The sequence below is a fragment of the Mastigoproctus giganteus genome, chromosome 1, assembly GCF_048544385.1.
Source record: "Mastigoproctus giganteus isolate SK-2022 chromosome 1, ASM4854438v1, whole genome shotgun sequence".
Classification (NCBI taxonomy): Eukaryota; Metazoa; Arthropoda; class Arachnida; order Uropygi; family Thelyphonidae; genus Mastigoproctus; species Mastigoproctus giganteus.
Genome location: NC_143575.1, coordinates 9,460,772 through 9,479,710, shown reverse-complemented (window position 1 = coordinate 9,479,710; position 18,939 = coordinate 9,460,772). Strand labels below are relative to the sequence as shown.

General features: G+C 33.8%; 1 protein-coding gene across 1 annotated transcript in view; it reads right to left on the bottom strand.

Moving 5' to 3' along the window:
* Positions 1–1,498: 1,498 nt before the first annotated feature.
* The window catches only part of LOC150090538 (ATP-binding cassette sub-family C member 1-like), a 188,586-nt gene continuing 171,145 nt past the window's right edge, over positions 1,499–18,939 (bottom strand). The window contains exons 27-31 of the mRNA XM_090378379.1: positions 17,818–17,961; positions 14,507–14,665; positions 9,244–9,410; positions 4,559–4,753; positions 1,499–1,815 (exon numbers count right to left, since the gene is read on the bottom strand). Coding sequence (XP_090234505.1) covers positions 1,704–1,815; positions 4,559–4,753; positions 9,244–9,410; positions 14,507–14,665; positions 17,818–17,961 — 777 coding nt within the window. The 3' untranslated portion in view covers positions 1,499–1,703. The remainder of the gene's footprint in view (positions 1,816–4,558; positions 4,754–9,243; positions 9,411–14,506; positions 14,666–17,817; positions 17,962–18,939) is intronic.

Here is an 18,939-nt window from a genome sequence, read left to right as displayed (position 1 = left end):
GGCTTCTCATCAGTGGGTGGGCAGGTACCCTGTTGTTGCAATAGTGACAACTCAATTATGAAGTATAACTCCACAATATGAGAGATGCCTGATGGTGTGTGTGGTTTAATCTAAAGGATATTTCTTGGCTAAATGCTTAAGAGTATGAAGAAATTTGTATATTCATGCACACACATTGCAACAGGATACCTGCCTACCCACCAATGAGAAGCCAAGAAGCTTTAAAACAGTGCCATCTGGGTGGTGGTATCTGCCGAGGATAAGAAACAGTCTTCTCCATAGGTGAAGCATTACTTATTCGAGGTAGTGCAATACCATGGCAAAATCGTGAAGGTATTCACAATGAGATATAATTAAAACTACCTCGGTAGCAGAAATTATGTATGTGTATTACCCATGCATGAACAAATTTCTTCATACTCTTAAGGCATTTAACCAAGAAATATCCTTTAGAGTGTTTTAATAGATGGCATTATGAAAATCAGATGAGCATATCACTGTCAGACATCATCTGACCACAGCTTACAGAATTCAAAATTATTCTAAAATTTGGATCCAGATGTTGATGAAATCAAATTAAGTTATAAATAGATTTAGAGGTTATTGAAACAAAAAAGTAATCAGTTTTTTTTTTTTAATATTTGAATAGAAACATTAAAAATATCTAAAACAATTACTATATTATCCAGACTATAAGAGGCACTTTTTCCCCTGGAAAATGTCTAAAATTCCCATGTATCTTAAAGTCTGAAGATGCATGCAGTGATTTCTTATCTTTAATTGTGCATACAGACAGTATGGACAAAATGTCAAGATGACTTTCTAAAAAAAAAAAAGAAAAACTAGCTCTTTTATTGTGTGATCATTTCAGATCACATATAAGAGGCAACAAAAAGGATAGTTGCTAAATTAAAATGGAAAGTCAGCAGTAATTTCAGGAGACTTTAGCCAACTGCAATCATTGGACATCTCAGTTAACAAACCCTTTAAATTATTCATACGAATAATGAAACAAATGGATGACGATACAAAATCATGATTTCACACCAACAGGATGAATGAAGCAACCGCTTCCTGGGTGTATGACTTGGTAAAAAAATTAGTGTGAGTTAGTGAAACGCAAGATAGTTGCCATGCCTTTCAAGAATTGTTGAATCAGTAACACATCTTGGATGTGTCCCAAAGATGACCCATTCTTCGAAGCAAGTGGGAGCTTAGACTATAATATCAGTAATAACGAGTGTGATGGTGATAGTGGCAATGCATGATTGGCATTATGAGTATAAGGCTCATTTTGTAATGAAATTTTTTTTTTTAAAAACACTCGTGAATTTGCAATCAAGTATTTTTTCTCATTTTTTGCCTTTCAAAATATGCATGCAGCTTATGACCCAGTGTTATCTGGAAAACGCAGTATGTAAAATAATAAAAATCAAACAAACAAGTTATATTTAATAATGATTAATTTTTAATGAGTTTCGGTGAGAACATTTTTTTTATAAAAACTTAATACGAAAAATTGCAAATCCCAATTTATAAGTGGACGTAAGTAGGCGTGGTCGTGGTCAGAGAACTTCATTGATTGGGTGTGAATCTCTGCATTCTTCAGCCCATTGCTGCAGTGTTGTGAGGGAAACTGACATCCCTCAGTGAGAAAGCTGTCATGCTTGTCTGGTTCATACCTTGCTTTTCTCTTATAAAGTTCAAGTAAGACCAGCATCTTTGGCCAGACAATAAAAATGCGATGATGTATTTTGTAGTAGCTGACTGGGATTTCCATCTTCTATGACTTGACCACTTGATAAAACAATTACTCTGCAGGAAAAAAAGAAGAAAATATTGATTAAGACTAAAAGTAAATACAAATGTTGAATAAAGGAAGGAATTCTTGTTCTCATAAAAACCAGACAAAATACTGCCTATTTTTGATGACACAAAAAGAATTTCTTAAAAATATTTTGTTAGAGGATTTATACTTATAAAAAATGATGCAATTAAAACTGAGCACTTTGTACTATATCTAATATCACAAAATGCTTGAAAAATTTAGAAATGTTTTCAATAAGTTTATTCATGCTAATTAAGTCATTTTTGTGGTTGAAAATATACTTTAAAAAATGCAAGTCAGTCTGATATATATATATATATTTTTCATATGAAAATCCCAAAGCACAAGAGGTAAAACAATTACTCTGCACAAGAGGTATTTAAACCTATAGTACTTAGTACCATGCATGGGTTGAAAGTTAAGAAGATGAAAGAAAACACTTGTTGCCAATAGACTTGAATTTCTGTAGATATAATTTTCAGGAAATACATATGAAGGGAGGTTGCTCCAGAAAACAGAAGTTGAAGAAATAAATGAGGAAGAAGAAAAGTCTGTTCTGCGAGTTCAAAGTTGGACAGTAAAAGGATGCTGACTGGTTGCAGCAGGTATTCGAACTGGTTTGGAAGAAAGAGCGGGAATTATAAAAGCCAATTCAAAGAACAGTACCCATGGAAGTATCTAGAGAAAAGGCATGCAGTAGAAACAGAATGTCTATGAGACAGAGTGGAGAGACCTTTTCTTTCCACTTTTTCATTTTTCTGTGATTTCCTATGCCAATGATTTATTAACTGTAAATAAATAAATACTATAGGAATGAATGAAATGAAATCAACTGTTCTGCTATAAACACTGGACATAAGAGGGACAACACACTGTGTGTGTACGTTCACAATATCGGCTTGAAAATGATAGTTATATGTCTTGTCATGCATCAAGGCAGAAATACAAAGTATTACGATTTTTTTTAGCAGCTCAAGCTGCTAAACCAGTGAAAATCCACTGCAGGAAGAATGCCATTTAGGGTGACATGCTTGATCATCATTTGGAAGTGTGTGAAAAGGGTTAGGATAGCCTACAGGATTTTACATTACTCCTCAACAAGTGCAAATACACTATATGAGGGGAGGTAGAAAAGTTTGTGGCCTAAGAATGAAAGAGCAGTGGTACAGTTAAATTTATGTACTTAATGTATAATGCTTTAAGTAGTAACCTGCCATGTTTCATGCAGTTTCAATAAGGCTCTTTAATTACAGGTCCTGAAGTCAACAAAGTTGTGCGAATGAGGAAAGACAGACAAAAATCAGTCATCATACAGTCATCCGATATTTGGGAAAAAAGGGACTGATGCCAAAGGCAATTCATGAGAATATGGTTACAACACTAGGGAAAGATGCCCCTTACTATTTCATGGTTAAGCAGTGGGGAGAATTTAAATGAGGGATGGAGAGCCTGGAAGATGACCTACATTGTGGAATACCTGCAACATCCATTGTTCCAGAAGTCATTGACAATGTGAATGATCTGGTGATGTGATTGACGAGTGACAGTTCAGTACATTGCCAGCTTCTTGGGAAGCTCATCTGAATGTGTGTGCAGCATAATAACAGAGGTTCTCACTATGAAAAAGGTGTCAGGACGATGGGTCCCAAACTTGTTCACACCAGATCAAAAATGCAAGAGTTGTCATGTCAAGTGAACATCTGCATTGTTTTCAAGCATATCCAGCAAATTTCCATGCAAGTTTTTGACTGTGGATGAAATGCAAGTCAATCACTTTCAGCACGAGACAAAGGAGCAGTCCAAACATTGAAAACATAGCTCTTCAGCCCTTCTCCCCTACAAAGAAAGCCAAGTTGATTCAGTCTCCTGGCAAGGTGATGGCAGTGGTTTTTTTTGAATGTTGTAGTGTTGCTAGTGAATTAGCTTCAGAATAGCCAGACAATCACAGGGCCATATTACACAGGCAAACTTTGTGAGGCATTTGCATGAAAATCTCAAAGATGAATGGCAAGGAAAACTCTGCAAAGGAGTATTGTTCTACCAGGACAACTTGCCTGCACTGCATAGTGCAGCCATGGCGGTGCAGCTTTGACCATCCCCATATTGACCAGATCTAGCACCATTGGACTTGCACCTATTTCCTTATCTGAAAAAAATACCATCCATTTTCCCACCAACAGTGACATGATTGCTGCAGTGGATGCATTCCTGGAGATTCAAAGAACTTTCTTTGCAGCTGGAATTAACAACAGTGCGGCATCAATGACCACACTAATGTCGCACATTTGTCCACAGGGGACAAATGTTGAAAAGTAACATGTTACAAGACTCCTCAAAACTCAAGCCACAAACTTTTCAAACATCCCTTGTACAATCACTCCTGAATACACCATTGAAACAAAGTTTGGCTCAAAATAAAATCTGAGAATAACATGCAGCAATTTCACTGTATTGTTGAATGTGTGGTTCTGTACATAACTTAGTACACATGGAACTGAGAGTCAAAGTGTATGTACATTCGGTGATGAGGCAGCTGAACAGATTAGGTGGAACAGATGTGTATCAACATATCTAGTTCTACTAGCCTCCATCATGGCAGGAGTAAATCATGGGTGACCATGACATGGAGTGACAAAGTTGTTTAGTAACTAACTAGTTCAGTAGTTAAGATAAATAGATATTTATTAATGCAATAAAAAAAATTTAAAAAAAAGACTTCCTTTATCTTACCTATCATAATCTAATATCGTATGTAATCGGTGAGCAATAGTGATAATAGTGCAGTGAGAGAATTCCTCTTTGATAGTATTCTGAATTAGCTGATCTGTTTCCAAGTCTACTGAAGCCGTTGCCTCATCCAGAATCAATATCCGTGTTTTTCGTAATAATGCTCTAGCCAAGCACACCAACTGTCTTTGTCCGGCACTAAGTAGAAAGAATGAAATTAAAAACTTAATTACCAATTAATTATTAATAATTCCAATTTAAAATGGTTTTAATTCTTCTGGAGCAAGAAACAATGCTATTACAAAAATATTATGATAGTTTTTGCTCTACTAACTTGTGACACTTCAGGAACCTTTCTAGTTTCTTCTTTTACCTTTAGTTTTGGAAGGGAATCCAAATGATCAATTATGAAACCTTGAAAATACCCTAAATACAACTTGGTTTACATGGAGTTTAAGTTTTCAATGGACCCCACTTTACGATATTAATCCATTCCACAGGAACCGTTGTATTGTGAAAATATTGTAATGTAAACCCAATATAACATGTTTTTTGGTAATCCATTCCAAGACGTTGGAAGTTGAAAATTTTGCTATATAACTAAGCTATTTATCTCTCTAAAGGGTAAATTTTTATAGTGGAAATTGTATTAGTTTTATGTAGAATACTGAATAAAGTAAAGAAGTGTCAAGTGTGGGATTTCCCTCATCTCCTCATTTGCTTTCATTGTGGATGTAACATCCACAATGTAACATTGGGCCTATACAGTTCACTGTATAGGCCAGAGATTTAAAAGTGTATGGACAGTGCATATGTGTAGTGTTATGTATCATTATTCATCTGGCCATTTAGCTGCTGAGGCCCAATGTTGCCCCGTGGAGGCAGACCAGGTACACCAATATTTTGAGACAAGTACTCTGGCAGGTCATACCACCTAGTTTCCTGAGATTTTGGTGGCTAGGACCTATATGATTGTCTAGATTAATATGTACATTACTGTATTATTATTTGTCCAGTCCGTTAAATCTGAAATCTGTTATATCGGGGTCTGTTAAATCGAGGGATTACTGTGCATACTTTATTGATATCATAGACAGAAATAGATAAAGGCAACCTACAGTTTAACCTGTTTTATTGAAATTTCCAAAATAAAATAAAACAATAAAATAAATAATAACATAAAATAAAATAAAATGCACATAATGAAGTAATTTTGTATAATTCATGCTTCTTTCTCTTCCCACCATTTTGGATTAACCTCAATACAGGAACTCCCCGACTTACGGAAATTCAACTTTACGTAAGTTTTTGCTGGCCAATGCAAACTTAAAAAAATCGTGGAAATGTATTTTGCATCCCGTAGGAATAAATGGAGGTATCATGAAAATATCATAATGTGAACCCAATAACACTTTTTTTTTTTTTTTTGTAATTCTTTCCTTGGAAGTTGAAAATTTAGTTATATTACTAAGCTGTTTATCTTTCTAAAAGTTCATATTTATAATGGAAACTGCACTACACTTTCATTGTTATCATATGTTCCCGTTATAAGAATCAATTACGAACACCTTTGTGATATTTTTCTAAGGCGCATTCAGGGAGGTCACGACCATAAAACAATTTGCACTTTCTGGTTTATTGGGCTTTTCTGTTAGTGCATCTAATTATAAATGGGTAGTAAACTCGATCTTATTTCATTTGCGATACCAATAACTGCAATTGTGTGGGTTTTTACGCTGTTATGGTGAAATGTGTTCCCTTTACTGAAATCTTCAATCATAAAAAAAATTTTTTAAAACTTCTCTTTATTCCTATTTACGTATTACAATGGTGAAGGGAAAACAACCAACGAAAAGTGCAAGTGCTGGCACTGCTAGGAAATGAAACAAAATTGATTTAGAAATGAAGATGATTAATTAAGTACGAAGCAGGACAAAGTTTGTCATCTATTGCACAGAATTAGTTCTCGCTGATTCAATGGTGAATACTATTTTAAAGGACAGTGCACGTATAAAAGAATATGACAAAGGATCAACGCACTTAAGATCAACAGTGATCAAAAAAAACAGCGTTCAGGTGGTATATCGTAGATGGAACAGCTGTTAATAATATGGATGGAAAATCAGATTCAGAAGAGAGTGCCCCTGAGTCTAATGACCATTCGAGCAAAAGCAACAAGTATTTATAAAGGGCTCTAATGCATTAAGGGCTTATGCCTCAAGCTGCGAAAGAGTTAGACTATGTATATCTTAGTGTACTTGCATCATTTATACACAGCCAATTATAGATTAGCAAATTTGCAATAGCGGCATCGTTTAAGTTACATCTCATATTGTGAATACCATGACAATACCAATGTAACTTAAACGATGCCGCTATTGCAAATTTGCTAATCTATAATTGGCTGTGTATAAATGATGCAAGTGCACTAAGATATACATAGTCTAACTCTTTCGCAGCTTGAGGTGTAAGCCCTTAATGCATTAGAGTCCTAACTTATATCATACACCATCCAACATCTCTCATATTGTTGGGATATACTTCACAACTGTTTTGTCATCATTATATCACTTGCGTACCCACCCACCCACCGAAGAAGGGCCAAATAGCCCTGAAACAGTGTCGTCTGGGTGGTGGTATCCACTGAGAATAAGTAACAACAGTCTTCTCCTTCGGGTGAAGAATTACTTATTCGAAGTAGTGCAATGCCATGGCAACTCGTCATGAAGGTATTCACAATATGAGATGTAACTTAAACGATGCAAGTGAACTAAGATATACATAGTATTTATAAAGATATTAAGAATAAGTACAGCGAACCCCAACCCAAGTTCGTGGCAAGCAACAGGTGGTTTAATAGGTTCAAGCATCGTGCTGGTTTCCACAATGTTAAAGTATGTGGTGGAGTCGGCAGTGACGATTCTGCAGCTGCAGAGAAATTGTGATGTGCTGAAAAAAAAATATTGATGAAGGTGGCTATTCGACAGAGCAAATTTTTAACATCGACGAGACTGCTCTGCATTGGAAAAAAATGCCATATCGAACACAAATTGCCAAAGAGGAAAATACAATGCTAGGTTTCAAAGTACCAAAAGATGGGGCTAATGCAGCAGGAGATTACAGATTAAAACCACTGCTTGTGTAGCATTCTGGAAATCCTTGTGCATTTAAGAGCATCAATAAAGCCACCCTACCCATGCATTTCTGATCGAACCAGAGAACATGGATAACAATATCTCTTTGAGGATTGGTTTAAATGCTGCTTTATTCCTGAGGTTGAAAAATATTGTAAAGACAACGACGTTTCTTTCAAGATTTTGCTTCTATTATAATGCTCCTGGACATTGTACACATCTAGATGATTTCAATTTGAACAAGAGTCATATTTCTACCGTCAAACACGACTTCACTCATCCAACCTATGGATCAGGGTGTAATTTTGAATTTAAAAGCATACTATTTGCGCACAACATTTGCTCAGGCATTGTTTTCGGTACACAATGAGAAAAATTTTACATTAAGACACTTTTGGAAATCTTACAATATTTAACCTGGCATCTTAAACATTAAGGCCTGGGTGGAAATTACTAAAAGTTGTTTAAATAGCACATGGAAGAAAATATGCCCACGGCATGTAAAAGGCGAATCATATGAAGATGCTATAAATAAGATTGTAAAGGTTGCTGAGCTACTTCAGTTGGAGGTTGTTGCCAAAGACGTGCAGGAGTTAGAGAGAAGGAATTATCTAACAAAGAACTTATTACTTCCAGGCAGCGATAGTGAAATAAAAAAAATGCTGACGAAGCTCAAGATGAACCAAAGACGCTTCATCACCAGAGAGATGGCAATGGCATTTTGTGAAGTTGCATCAGCAAGGGTGAGGTTTGAGAAGCTGGATCCTGACAGCAAACGATTCTTAAAAGTTAACAGAGGGGTGAATGATATGCTTGCTTGCTACAAAGAAATCTACGATGAAAAGAAAAAAGCCACGGTCCAGTCATCCATTAATATGTGTTTCGTAAGATTGAGCGGCCGACCCCTTCCACAGCCCTCAACCTCCGCATCGGCTGAAGATGTTGATTCTGGCAACAATGCTCAAGAGGTAAAACTTACTGATGTTATGCTTGTCTCCTCTTTTTTTTTTTTTGTAATTTTATAATTTTTAAATATTTTAAATTGCAAGCTTTTGTAATTTTTTTCTGTGCATGAAAAAAAAAAAAAAAATAATAATTCTATTCACATGTTATTCGTTGAACATTTCTTTTTTTCTGTGCTAAATAGCCAAGAAGCACTTCACATGTGGCTTGTTGCAATTTCGTTATCAGCTCCCAAAAATGTTGTGGGAGTTACAAATAACAGATTCTTTCAAAGCTACTAGGACTAACCAAAACAGTGTGTTATTTGTTTTGCTGCATAGCAACAGCATATAAAGAGATGGTATTGTTACTAAAAACTTTTTAGTAACTAAAAACTAAAAACTAAAAAGTTTTTGGTAATAATACCATTATAGTTTTACTTTAAGGTACTTAAGCTCTCATTAGGTTAACTATTTTTAAGCTCTAATAAAATTTCACACTTGGCTCAATTCCACTGCACCCTATGGGAGGTTAATTAAGTAATTAATAATGTTAATGCTATATCAGTTGTCTACTGAATAATTAATGCATATGAGTTGCCAAAATACCTACCTTAAATTTTCTCCACCTTCTGTAACTGCATAATCTAAACCTTCTGAAAGTGATGATACAAACTGTTTTAAATGTGAATGTTCCAAAGCTATCCATATTTCATCATCAGAATGCTCTTCCCAAGGATCAAGATTAAGGCGCAAAGATCCAGCAAATAAAACAGGATCCTAAAACAGAAATTTAAAAATGCTTTAATGACTGTATTATAGAGTTTTTTTTTACCATAGCATAAAAAATTAATCCAGTGACAATATTAAATATTTGATAACCATGTTCCATTTCAAATTGCTATATCTGAACTATTATACTTAAATTAAACATTATATGGAGACACTCTTGACATGACAGCAATATTTAATCAACAAAATTCGTAATTAAAGTGAATCATCAGTAACTTGTAGCTTGAATAGAAATAGGTGCTATTAAACTACACATATGACGAATAAAGTTTACTAAAGATTACTGAATGCAGGGGAGTACCAGAACTGGATAATTCACAACACTAAAATTTAAAGGGGAAGATTCTGCCAAGGAGAATTTTAAATAGTTAAATTGCGACGTAAAAATTAAATCATTAAGATATAGCAGTTAAAATTATAATAATGATAAATAAATTTTCTGTTTATGCTAGGAGGATGGCCACATATGGTTAGAACCAAGTTCAACTCAAAGCATGCATTACTGTAGTCATATTCATTTGAATACTCTGATGTCACAACCTAAAATTAACTGAATTTATATAAATCAAAACCTCAAAAGCTAGCATACACTTAATTAAGGAAATATAAACTGTCAACACAGTTTAAAGAGATCCATAAAACAAAATAAAATTGAACTTCAAAATAACTAATAACACTATAAATTAATATCAGTTGACTACTGAATAATTATTTATGTGAGCTGGCAAAAGCCTTATTTGTGTGCATCACTAAAAACAAAATAAGTCTGCTACATAACCTCTTAACACCTCATATTGTGATGCAAGTCACTATGAGTTGCCTTGTTTTTGCACTTCACATTAAAATAGTACATATTGCTATTTATTTTTTATTCATGTCACTATGATGAAACTGTATGCATTACTACATTCAATTTCTGTTTTGGGGCTACTCTAGTCTCTCCACTGATGGAAAGGTTGACTTTGTCTTCAAGGTTTGGACTTCCATTCATATTGGAGATGACACTGTCATCTACAAGTTTACCCAAATTGCTAATATCATTTTAATAACACCAAACCTTGAAGGCTAAAAAATCAGTCTCTGTCATTGAAGGAACAAAAGCATTCCCACAACAGAATTAAATACAGTAATGCAAACAATTTCAGTTATTTCAATGCTGCCCTGAATTATAAACTTCGAAACATTTATTACTTTCTCGTGTAGGATAGAAGTGGGCCAGTATTAGGGGTTAAAAGCCATATGTAACTTTTGTTATGTGTTGTATTTTAAATGTAAGTTTTTCTTCCATATTCCATTTGTAGGCTCACTTAGGCTCAACACATGATTCAACAGTTAGAGGCTGCTCATACAGGCTGCCTCTAACCCGAGTGAGCAGTAAATCTTGAAACACCTATCTCGACAGTCACTTAATTTTAAAAAGATAGCAACTTCAACTTTTTGGTGATGCTACTTACATTAAAACAATTTTAGAAATTTAGATTGTCTCTAACGTCAATATAAGCTGAAAGTCTTATCTTTTTTGTGGGCGAGACTAAAGTATCCAAAACAGATATTTAATGCAGCAATGCATGCAACTTTCTAATTTATTTCAATGCCTGCAATGAAATATAACCCTGCAACATCTTGTCATATTCTTCACAATCTTCTGGTCTAGACCAGAAGACTGAAGAATATGACCAGGGTCTTTACATGCAGATGGAATGGGCAAGCAAGCGTGAATGTCTTATTATGGATGGCTTTAATCTGCCCCAAATTGATTGGAATAAGTGGGAAAAACTCATCATGGGGAAAAACTTGACTTTGCATCAGTCTTTACTGACAAAGACCCTTCATGCTGAGAAGAGGCTGTGCGAGTTAAGCTGAGCTATATGAAATTAAGTGATTTCGCAATTACAGATGACTGTTTATTAGAAAAACGTTTGCTCAAGTAAGACTCCCAGAGTTGATGGCATATACTCTGTAGTTTTGAGAGAGAGCACAAGGGAGTGTATTGAACCATTGAGGTTAATTATGAGGGCATTTTGGACTCAGGGAAGATTCCTTTGGATTGAAGGAGTGCCAACGTATCACCAATACATAAAAGCAGTTCTAAGAGTGAAGTTGGTAACTACAGACCAGTTAGTCTGACTTTAGTGGTAGGAAAAATCTTAGAAGCAATGATTAATAGGGACATTTAGGTAGATATGGCATTCTGAAGAACATACAACATGCTTGAAGGGAAAATCTTGTTTAACTAAAAGGCTATTTTAACACAGTTACTCATGAGCTGAATTTTGGGAACAATTTTGACATAGTTTATAGAAAAGCATTTGACTCAGTATTGCTAATAGTAGTGCACTAACACATTGACACTAATGTGTTACTGCACTCTTTTCCTTGACCAATCTTTAAGGAGTAATGCTATTTATTTGAAGTCCAACACCGAGACATGTGATGATAATTTTTAAATTTTGCAATTAAGTTAAAAAGACATGAGGCATTAGTATATTATGACTGTAAACTATATTCTATAGTTTATTTGCCTGTTTTGTGGTATGAAATGTCTTGTATCTGACACCAAGCAATTTGGCAACAGTGTGAGAAAAAAAAAATTTCCTCTTGTGTAGATGAACCCAAGCTATTTCCATATTTGTAGAAAGAAAACAATTGTGTGTGCCCTGTGCTAATTGTGAGGGCAGCATATGAGATCATGCTTCATAACATGAGATGTTCACTGCATTTTGTAGCAAACTTAGTGTGCTATGTACACAAATTAAGTTTTTGCCAACTTATGTGCTTTAATATTTTTCAGCTCTTGTTTGCATGAAGCCTTTGTTCTGAGTTTACTTGAAATTACTGAATTATCTAATACATAATTTGATTTTCATAAGAATGTAAATCATACCTGTATTTATTTAATTTTTTTATTTGAAAAATATGAGAATTAACTCATACCGTTTTATAGGAAGTTCTTCGGCCTGACACTCACACATCAAACTAATCAAATTAATACATTATATGAAACTAAATTTATGACACGATATTATGATTTAAAGTTGTTATTATATATACGGGTTTCTTAAAAATAATCCTGTATTCAATTTCCATAATCTACTCACTGCCAAAAGGAAGAGCAAAGTGAAGTCAATGTACATCAACATCAATGTACCACCACAACTAAACCATCCAGCAATAATGGAGGGGAAATTGAAGACAATTGTCAAATTTACTAAAATATTTTAGATTAAACTTCTTAATAAGGGACAAAGTTATTTCGGGATGGTCCGTGCTCACAAGAAGTAAAGTGACACTTAACAATCTCCACTCTCTTTTATACTATAGTAATAAAGTAGAAAGGATTGAGCTGTATTGCTCTTATATATTTTGAAATCTAAATTTTTTTATTTACTTTGTTTTGGTGCTATATTACAGGGATTTTTGGGAAGTTCAGTTTGCAGTTATTTATCACTGTGGAATTTGAAGTGATAAACAATTCATTAATCTCAATTAGTTAATTGAGATATCTTAAGCCCAATAAATTGCTGCAGTTAGTAAGAAAGGAATATAGAGTAACATATGCTATTTAAATTTAAGGAAGAACTGGACAAATTATTAGAGGGGTCAGACAGGTGACATGGAAATGTGTTTTTTGTTTTGGCTGATGCTGTATAACTTACTTTCTTGTATCATTTGCAACTACTATTAAGACTATTAGTTTTTTAAAGTATAAAAAAAAATCATGATACCTTTATAGTCACTAGTCACATTTTTTTAAAGCAAAGGATATGCTGCAAAATCAAAATCAGTGAAATGAACTTCCACTTAACTGGTTGAAGCCAAAAAAGGCTACTCTTTTGGCTTGAAGTAACAATACATAAAAAAAAAAGTAAAAAAAAAAAAAAAAAGTGGCCATTTATTAAACATAAAAAGTAATTTTTCAATTATAGGTAAGTTACAGACAAATCTAGAGATAAACTGAAATATCTCTTAAACCTTGCAATTTAGGGAGGTACATGAGGCATGGCAATAAAGTTCCTGAACTGGTGCTATTGTAGTTCACCATTCCCCCAACTGATGGTGGTACAAAGTTTGTCTAGTAGGCTGATGGGCTGCAAGTAACAACCAGGTTCGTTAGTAGCACTAACATTCCGTGTCATGATTTTGCAAGAGCGATGAATGAATATCAAATTTTACTTTAAACTGGGAAAATTTGCAATGGAATCATATGAAATATTAAAAACTGTTTATTGTGATGAAATGTTAACTCACACTAGTGTGTGTTTCAATGGTATAAGCAGTTTCAAAGATGGACTTTAGGATTCCAAGAAGGGAATTGCAAAAGTTCAGGGAAAGTGTACAAGAAATTGTTGTTTGACCCTCAGATGATGGCTAATGAGTTCGATATGAATAAGGAAGGTCTGTGCAAAATTTGTCACAGCCTCATGGATGAGCAGAAGCAGTGAACATGTGAAGACTTCATCCAGACTTGTCAAGGCAATCCTAATTTCCTTGACTGTAATGTCACTGGAGATGTGTTTCAGTACACCCCAGAGAGGAAGCTTTGGAGCATGCAGTGGACTTCAAAATCATCACCAAGGCCCAAAACATTTCATTTACAGAAGTGCAGGATCAAGAGAATGCTGATCATGTTTTTCACGAAAGTGTGACTCACAAGGAATTTATACCTGAAGTGGTGAGAGTCAATGCTGCATTCTCTGTACAATATTTCAAAGACTATTGAAGCAAACTTCCGGAGTAAGGCCGCAATTTCAAGAGAAAGGCATTTGGTTCTTGTTGCACAAAAATGCTTCTGCCCATTAACTGTCAGAAGTGATAAAATACTGACATAAATGTGTCTTTAAAACAAAAAGCATCCCTGTTAGCAAGTTTCCACATAACTGAATTAATGCTCAGACAGTTTTAAGTAGGATCATTATTTTATGGCAATCGGATAAGTTTAAAGTGGCTGAACCATAAAGGGTGGGTGGAGAAGGGTATCTCAAAAGAGAACATTTCAGCTGGAGGATTAGTTAAGTGAACATTAGTTAAGAAAGAACTTTCATTATCTTTCCATTACTACATTATACACAGTGAAGAGATCTCACCTGAGGAATGATAGATAATGATGATCGTAAAGTATGAAGTCCTATTTTGGTAATATCTACATCATCAATATAAATATGTCCTCCAGTAGGATTAATAATTCTAAATAAACACATAACTAGTGAAGATTTTCCAGCCCCAGTCCTGCCAACAACTCCAACCTACAATAAAGATTATTAAAAAAATATTTAATATTAATAACTAATGAGAATATGAAATAATAATAAGAAATCTCTGGAAATTTATTTTTGAATTTGCAGAATAAGGATATTTCACACACAAAAGAAAAATTAAACTAAAAATTTTAAGCAATACTGAAAGTATGTTATTTTTCTATTAGCCATATGTTTTACACATGTAGTGTGTGCTTATGGGAATTAACACCAATACATCAAACAAACACCATAGGCATGTTTCTGAACGTATCGGCAAAGTTATCTGGAAGAGTCAGGTGTAGGCATAAAGGAGTCAAAATATGGAGATCATCTGATTGCAGAGTGTGGATTTATTAGGACAGGATGTGCTGTCATGGGCTTGTGCAAGTATGTTAGATTTTGGTTGGTTTGATGACCCAACTGTTAAGACAATCGATTATAAAGTTCATCTTAGCCGTTATGTAGCATATTTCTACATAAGGCTAATTTTTTTTTATTATTAAATGATATAAGTTAGTTTGGAGAGATTTGTAAGGAACTTTTTTTTTTAATCCATATTACAATACAGATTTATATCTGTGAGATGATCTGTATAACTGTTGTCATCCAAGTTATACCCAGCAGGTATAAGGTAGTTTATAATCATTAAATTTTTAACAGGTTGCTAGATTGGTAAAATTCAGTGTTGAACTATCAGACTTCTTTTAACTATTTTCCTTCGTTGAAGGATGCTCACTCTGTATTCTATCCTATTTCCTGTTAGATCTCTAACAGGAAATAGAATAGAATCCAGAGTGAGCCCCCTTTCTTCTAATGCTTAATTTGACATTATCTATCCAATTTCCTCATGGTCTGCCTCTAATCCTGTTATTGCTTCATGATCATGACATTTCATCAACTAAAAATATATATCACAATCATTATTTTTTTTTGGCTGGTGCAGCATAAGCCATAGGCTTTCTTGCACCATGCGGCCGTTACTAATACTAAACTGCTGAAATTTGGGAATATATAGTGCCCACCACAATCAAGCAACATTACACAACTAAGTCTTGGCTGTTTAAGTGGAATGCCTTTAAATACCATCTTCCTTCTCAGCTGTGTACCATTGACATGGCCTAGACACTGAGTACCATGTCTTTCAACACCAGCACTGGATGCCTAATTACCATCACCAAATTTCTGGGTTATGTTTCAGTGGCACATATCACAGCCATCACTAAGATCATCCTCAGAACTTAGTTCTAATCTCCAATGATTGCATCTGTGTGATAAGCTTGTATCATTACAATGTTCCCACAGGTTTAGTCCTTGGATGCTGACTTCACAAAACTTGTTACACATAGAGTATAGGAACAAGATTCTCCAGCAAGGCTTCCCTGTCTAACCAGGTATTCCATTCTACCCCAAGACTTTCTCTCTCTCTCTCTCTCTCTCTCTCTCTCTCTCACTCTCTTCATTTGTTATGAGATTTCTATTGCTTCCATTAGTTAATTCCATTTACTTTTTAAAATTCTCAGCTCCATGAGTTAAAACAGGCCTGGAAACAGAGTTTAATCAAACAATTTTTTTTTTTTGCTTATTTCAGTACAAATGAGTTAATTTAACTGGCTTCATACACTTCCTGCTTTAGTTATTCTGCTGTTTATTTATTTCCATGGATAATCTTCCATCGTCATTAAAGACTGTTCTTAGATACAAAATTACTAATTTGTTCTAAATTTTGGTTATTTATTAATAACTAACTATTCCTTATCTCTCTAAACTTTCATAACTTTTTGCATTAATTGTAAGAAATGCAAATTATGTATTATTTTGTTATTATTGTAAAAAGCAGTTATTTAATTATCATTGATGATTTCAGAAATAGTTACATATTTCTATTCTCACCGTGAATGGAGGATATTCAGGGTTGCATCCTGCCTTTAGATTGTTGCCACAGTCAACCCAAGAAACATGGCTGCAGATATGATTCAACAGAATGTGTAACTATTTGCATTGCTGTTTTTACAACATAGTATTAGTATTAGTAATGGCCATATGGTGCAAGGAAGCCTAACACCATATGGAAAGCCCAAGGCTGCACCAGCGAAAAAAAAAGCAAAATAATAATAATAATAAAATGAAATAAAATAAATAAATAATAAGAGAAAAGGAAATAGACAACCTATGCACTTTCTTCCTCCCATAGGTTAATATCCATCTGACCTACGAATTTCTCCAAATTGTCAGCCTCAACCACCCATGTAGGTAACTTATTCCAGTAATTTATAACTCACTGGCTAAAATAACTGAATAATTTATGTTTGTTACTATAAATGTTAAGGTAAAGTCAAGGTCATTCACTAGCTTTTCCATATAACACTCTCACTACAACACCACTCTCAACAAACTGCTGATCTAAGAAAGCAATTCTTACTTTCAGCAATCAGTACCATGAATTATGCAGGTGAAAGGTATATGAATGCACTCATGTGAAGTGAGAGAGAATGAAGAGGGAACCTAGTGAATGACCTTTAACTGTTTTAACTCTAACAATTTATTTTTATACACTGCTTTACAACCTTGAATTTTATTATATTTTATTTTTAAATTCATTTACTGCTGTACCTCAACTATTTGCTTCGTTATTAAATTCAGCAAAACAGTTACATCACTGAAACTGTGAAATGAAATTACATATGCACAGTTCAGAAATCCACAACAATTCTAGAGCAGAGGATCCCACATATTCAAATGCTGGAAAAACTTGCATTTCTAGGCAATTGTGTGCTAAAGTAATAAAAAATAAATAAATAAAACAGGAACTGAAAAATTAACTTGCACTAATGCTTTCTGTAAAAGTGTTTTTTTATGAATTAACTCAACTAGCAATCATGTGGGAGTGATTTTAAATCTTCCTTTTTTTTCTTTTTCTTTTTTAATGCTTAAAAACTACTCTCCCCAAGTGAAACTGTTTCAAGATGACTTTTTGTTGATTTCACTATTAAAATGAATTTTCGCGCAAATGGCCACCAGGTTTAAAATGACAAAAAAAAAAAAAAGGAAAGAACAACCTGTTATGCATAAACGACTAAATTAATACAGACTAAGAGAACAAACAGCTAAATCATTTAAAAATTTCTTCAAGCATTCTAGCCCAGCCTAAAAATCCATACTTTTTCTTGTGGCTTTATATGGAGACTAATATTACGTATGACAGGATCTAATCCTTCTCGATAAGTAGTACTGTAGTCTTCAAGTGTAATGGCTCCTTCTTTGGGCCATCCTGGAGCAGGTTTATACTGCTTTTCCCAATCATCCTGCAAAGGAAAAATTTAAATGTTATCCTTATTCCCTCAAAGAAACTATATTAATTTTTCTATTATTTATTCTTATTTATATAAAAATTAATCCATGAAGGCAAAGAAAAATATAAATTCAAAAGTGCTAAGCAACAGATATATATAATCATATCATTATAATTTAAAATTATTGACTTGAATGAACACCCAACTCATTATCACACAGAATGACTTTAACACTGATGCATTCAACTACTTTAGTTTAAAATAATTGAAACACACATTTTAGGAGGATCGTTATTCTTATAAATTTAAGCAAAACAGGTTTGAAATATTTCTAGAAAGTGTGGTATTGGTTACCTTTATCTATTTAAAATTTCATTACTTTTATTTATTATTATTATTTTTTTTTTTTGCAGTTTGAGTCTTTATGAATGCATTTTTACCTACGGAAGACAAATTTCAGGAAAGAGCATTTGTCTGGTCATTTCATAATGTAGCAAGGGCCACATTACATAATGACAAGTGATGATAAAAGAAGTATTTATAAAATGATTAAGTGGTTATTCCTTAGACATTGTGATTTCTTCTAGGAGGAATTATTTTTTATTTTATTTTGATTCTACAGAAGATTATTGCAAATCTGCACAATCATATTTACACAAATTTAGACAGTTTATTTATTTTGAATGCATTGAGTAAAAAGATGTATGCACAGAGTTTACAAAAATAAAATAAAATTTGTAGGTTGTAATTGATCAAAATCAGTAATTGTAATTAGTCAATAATTAATAATATCTAAGATAGACAGTAAATAAAACTGGACTACTAAATAATAAGAATTAACAAATGCTACTACAAAAAATAAAAAATGAACCAGTCCAAAATTTAAAGCGAATCAAGCCATTCTAATAGTAGTAGTAGCAGCAGCAGCAGTGGCATTTGATGCAAGAAAGCAAGTGTATGAGCTTATGCAGCATCAGCCAAAAAAAAAAA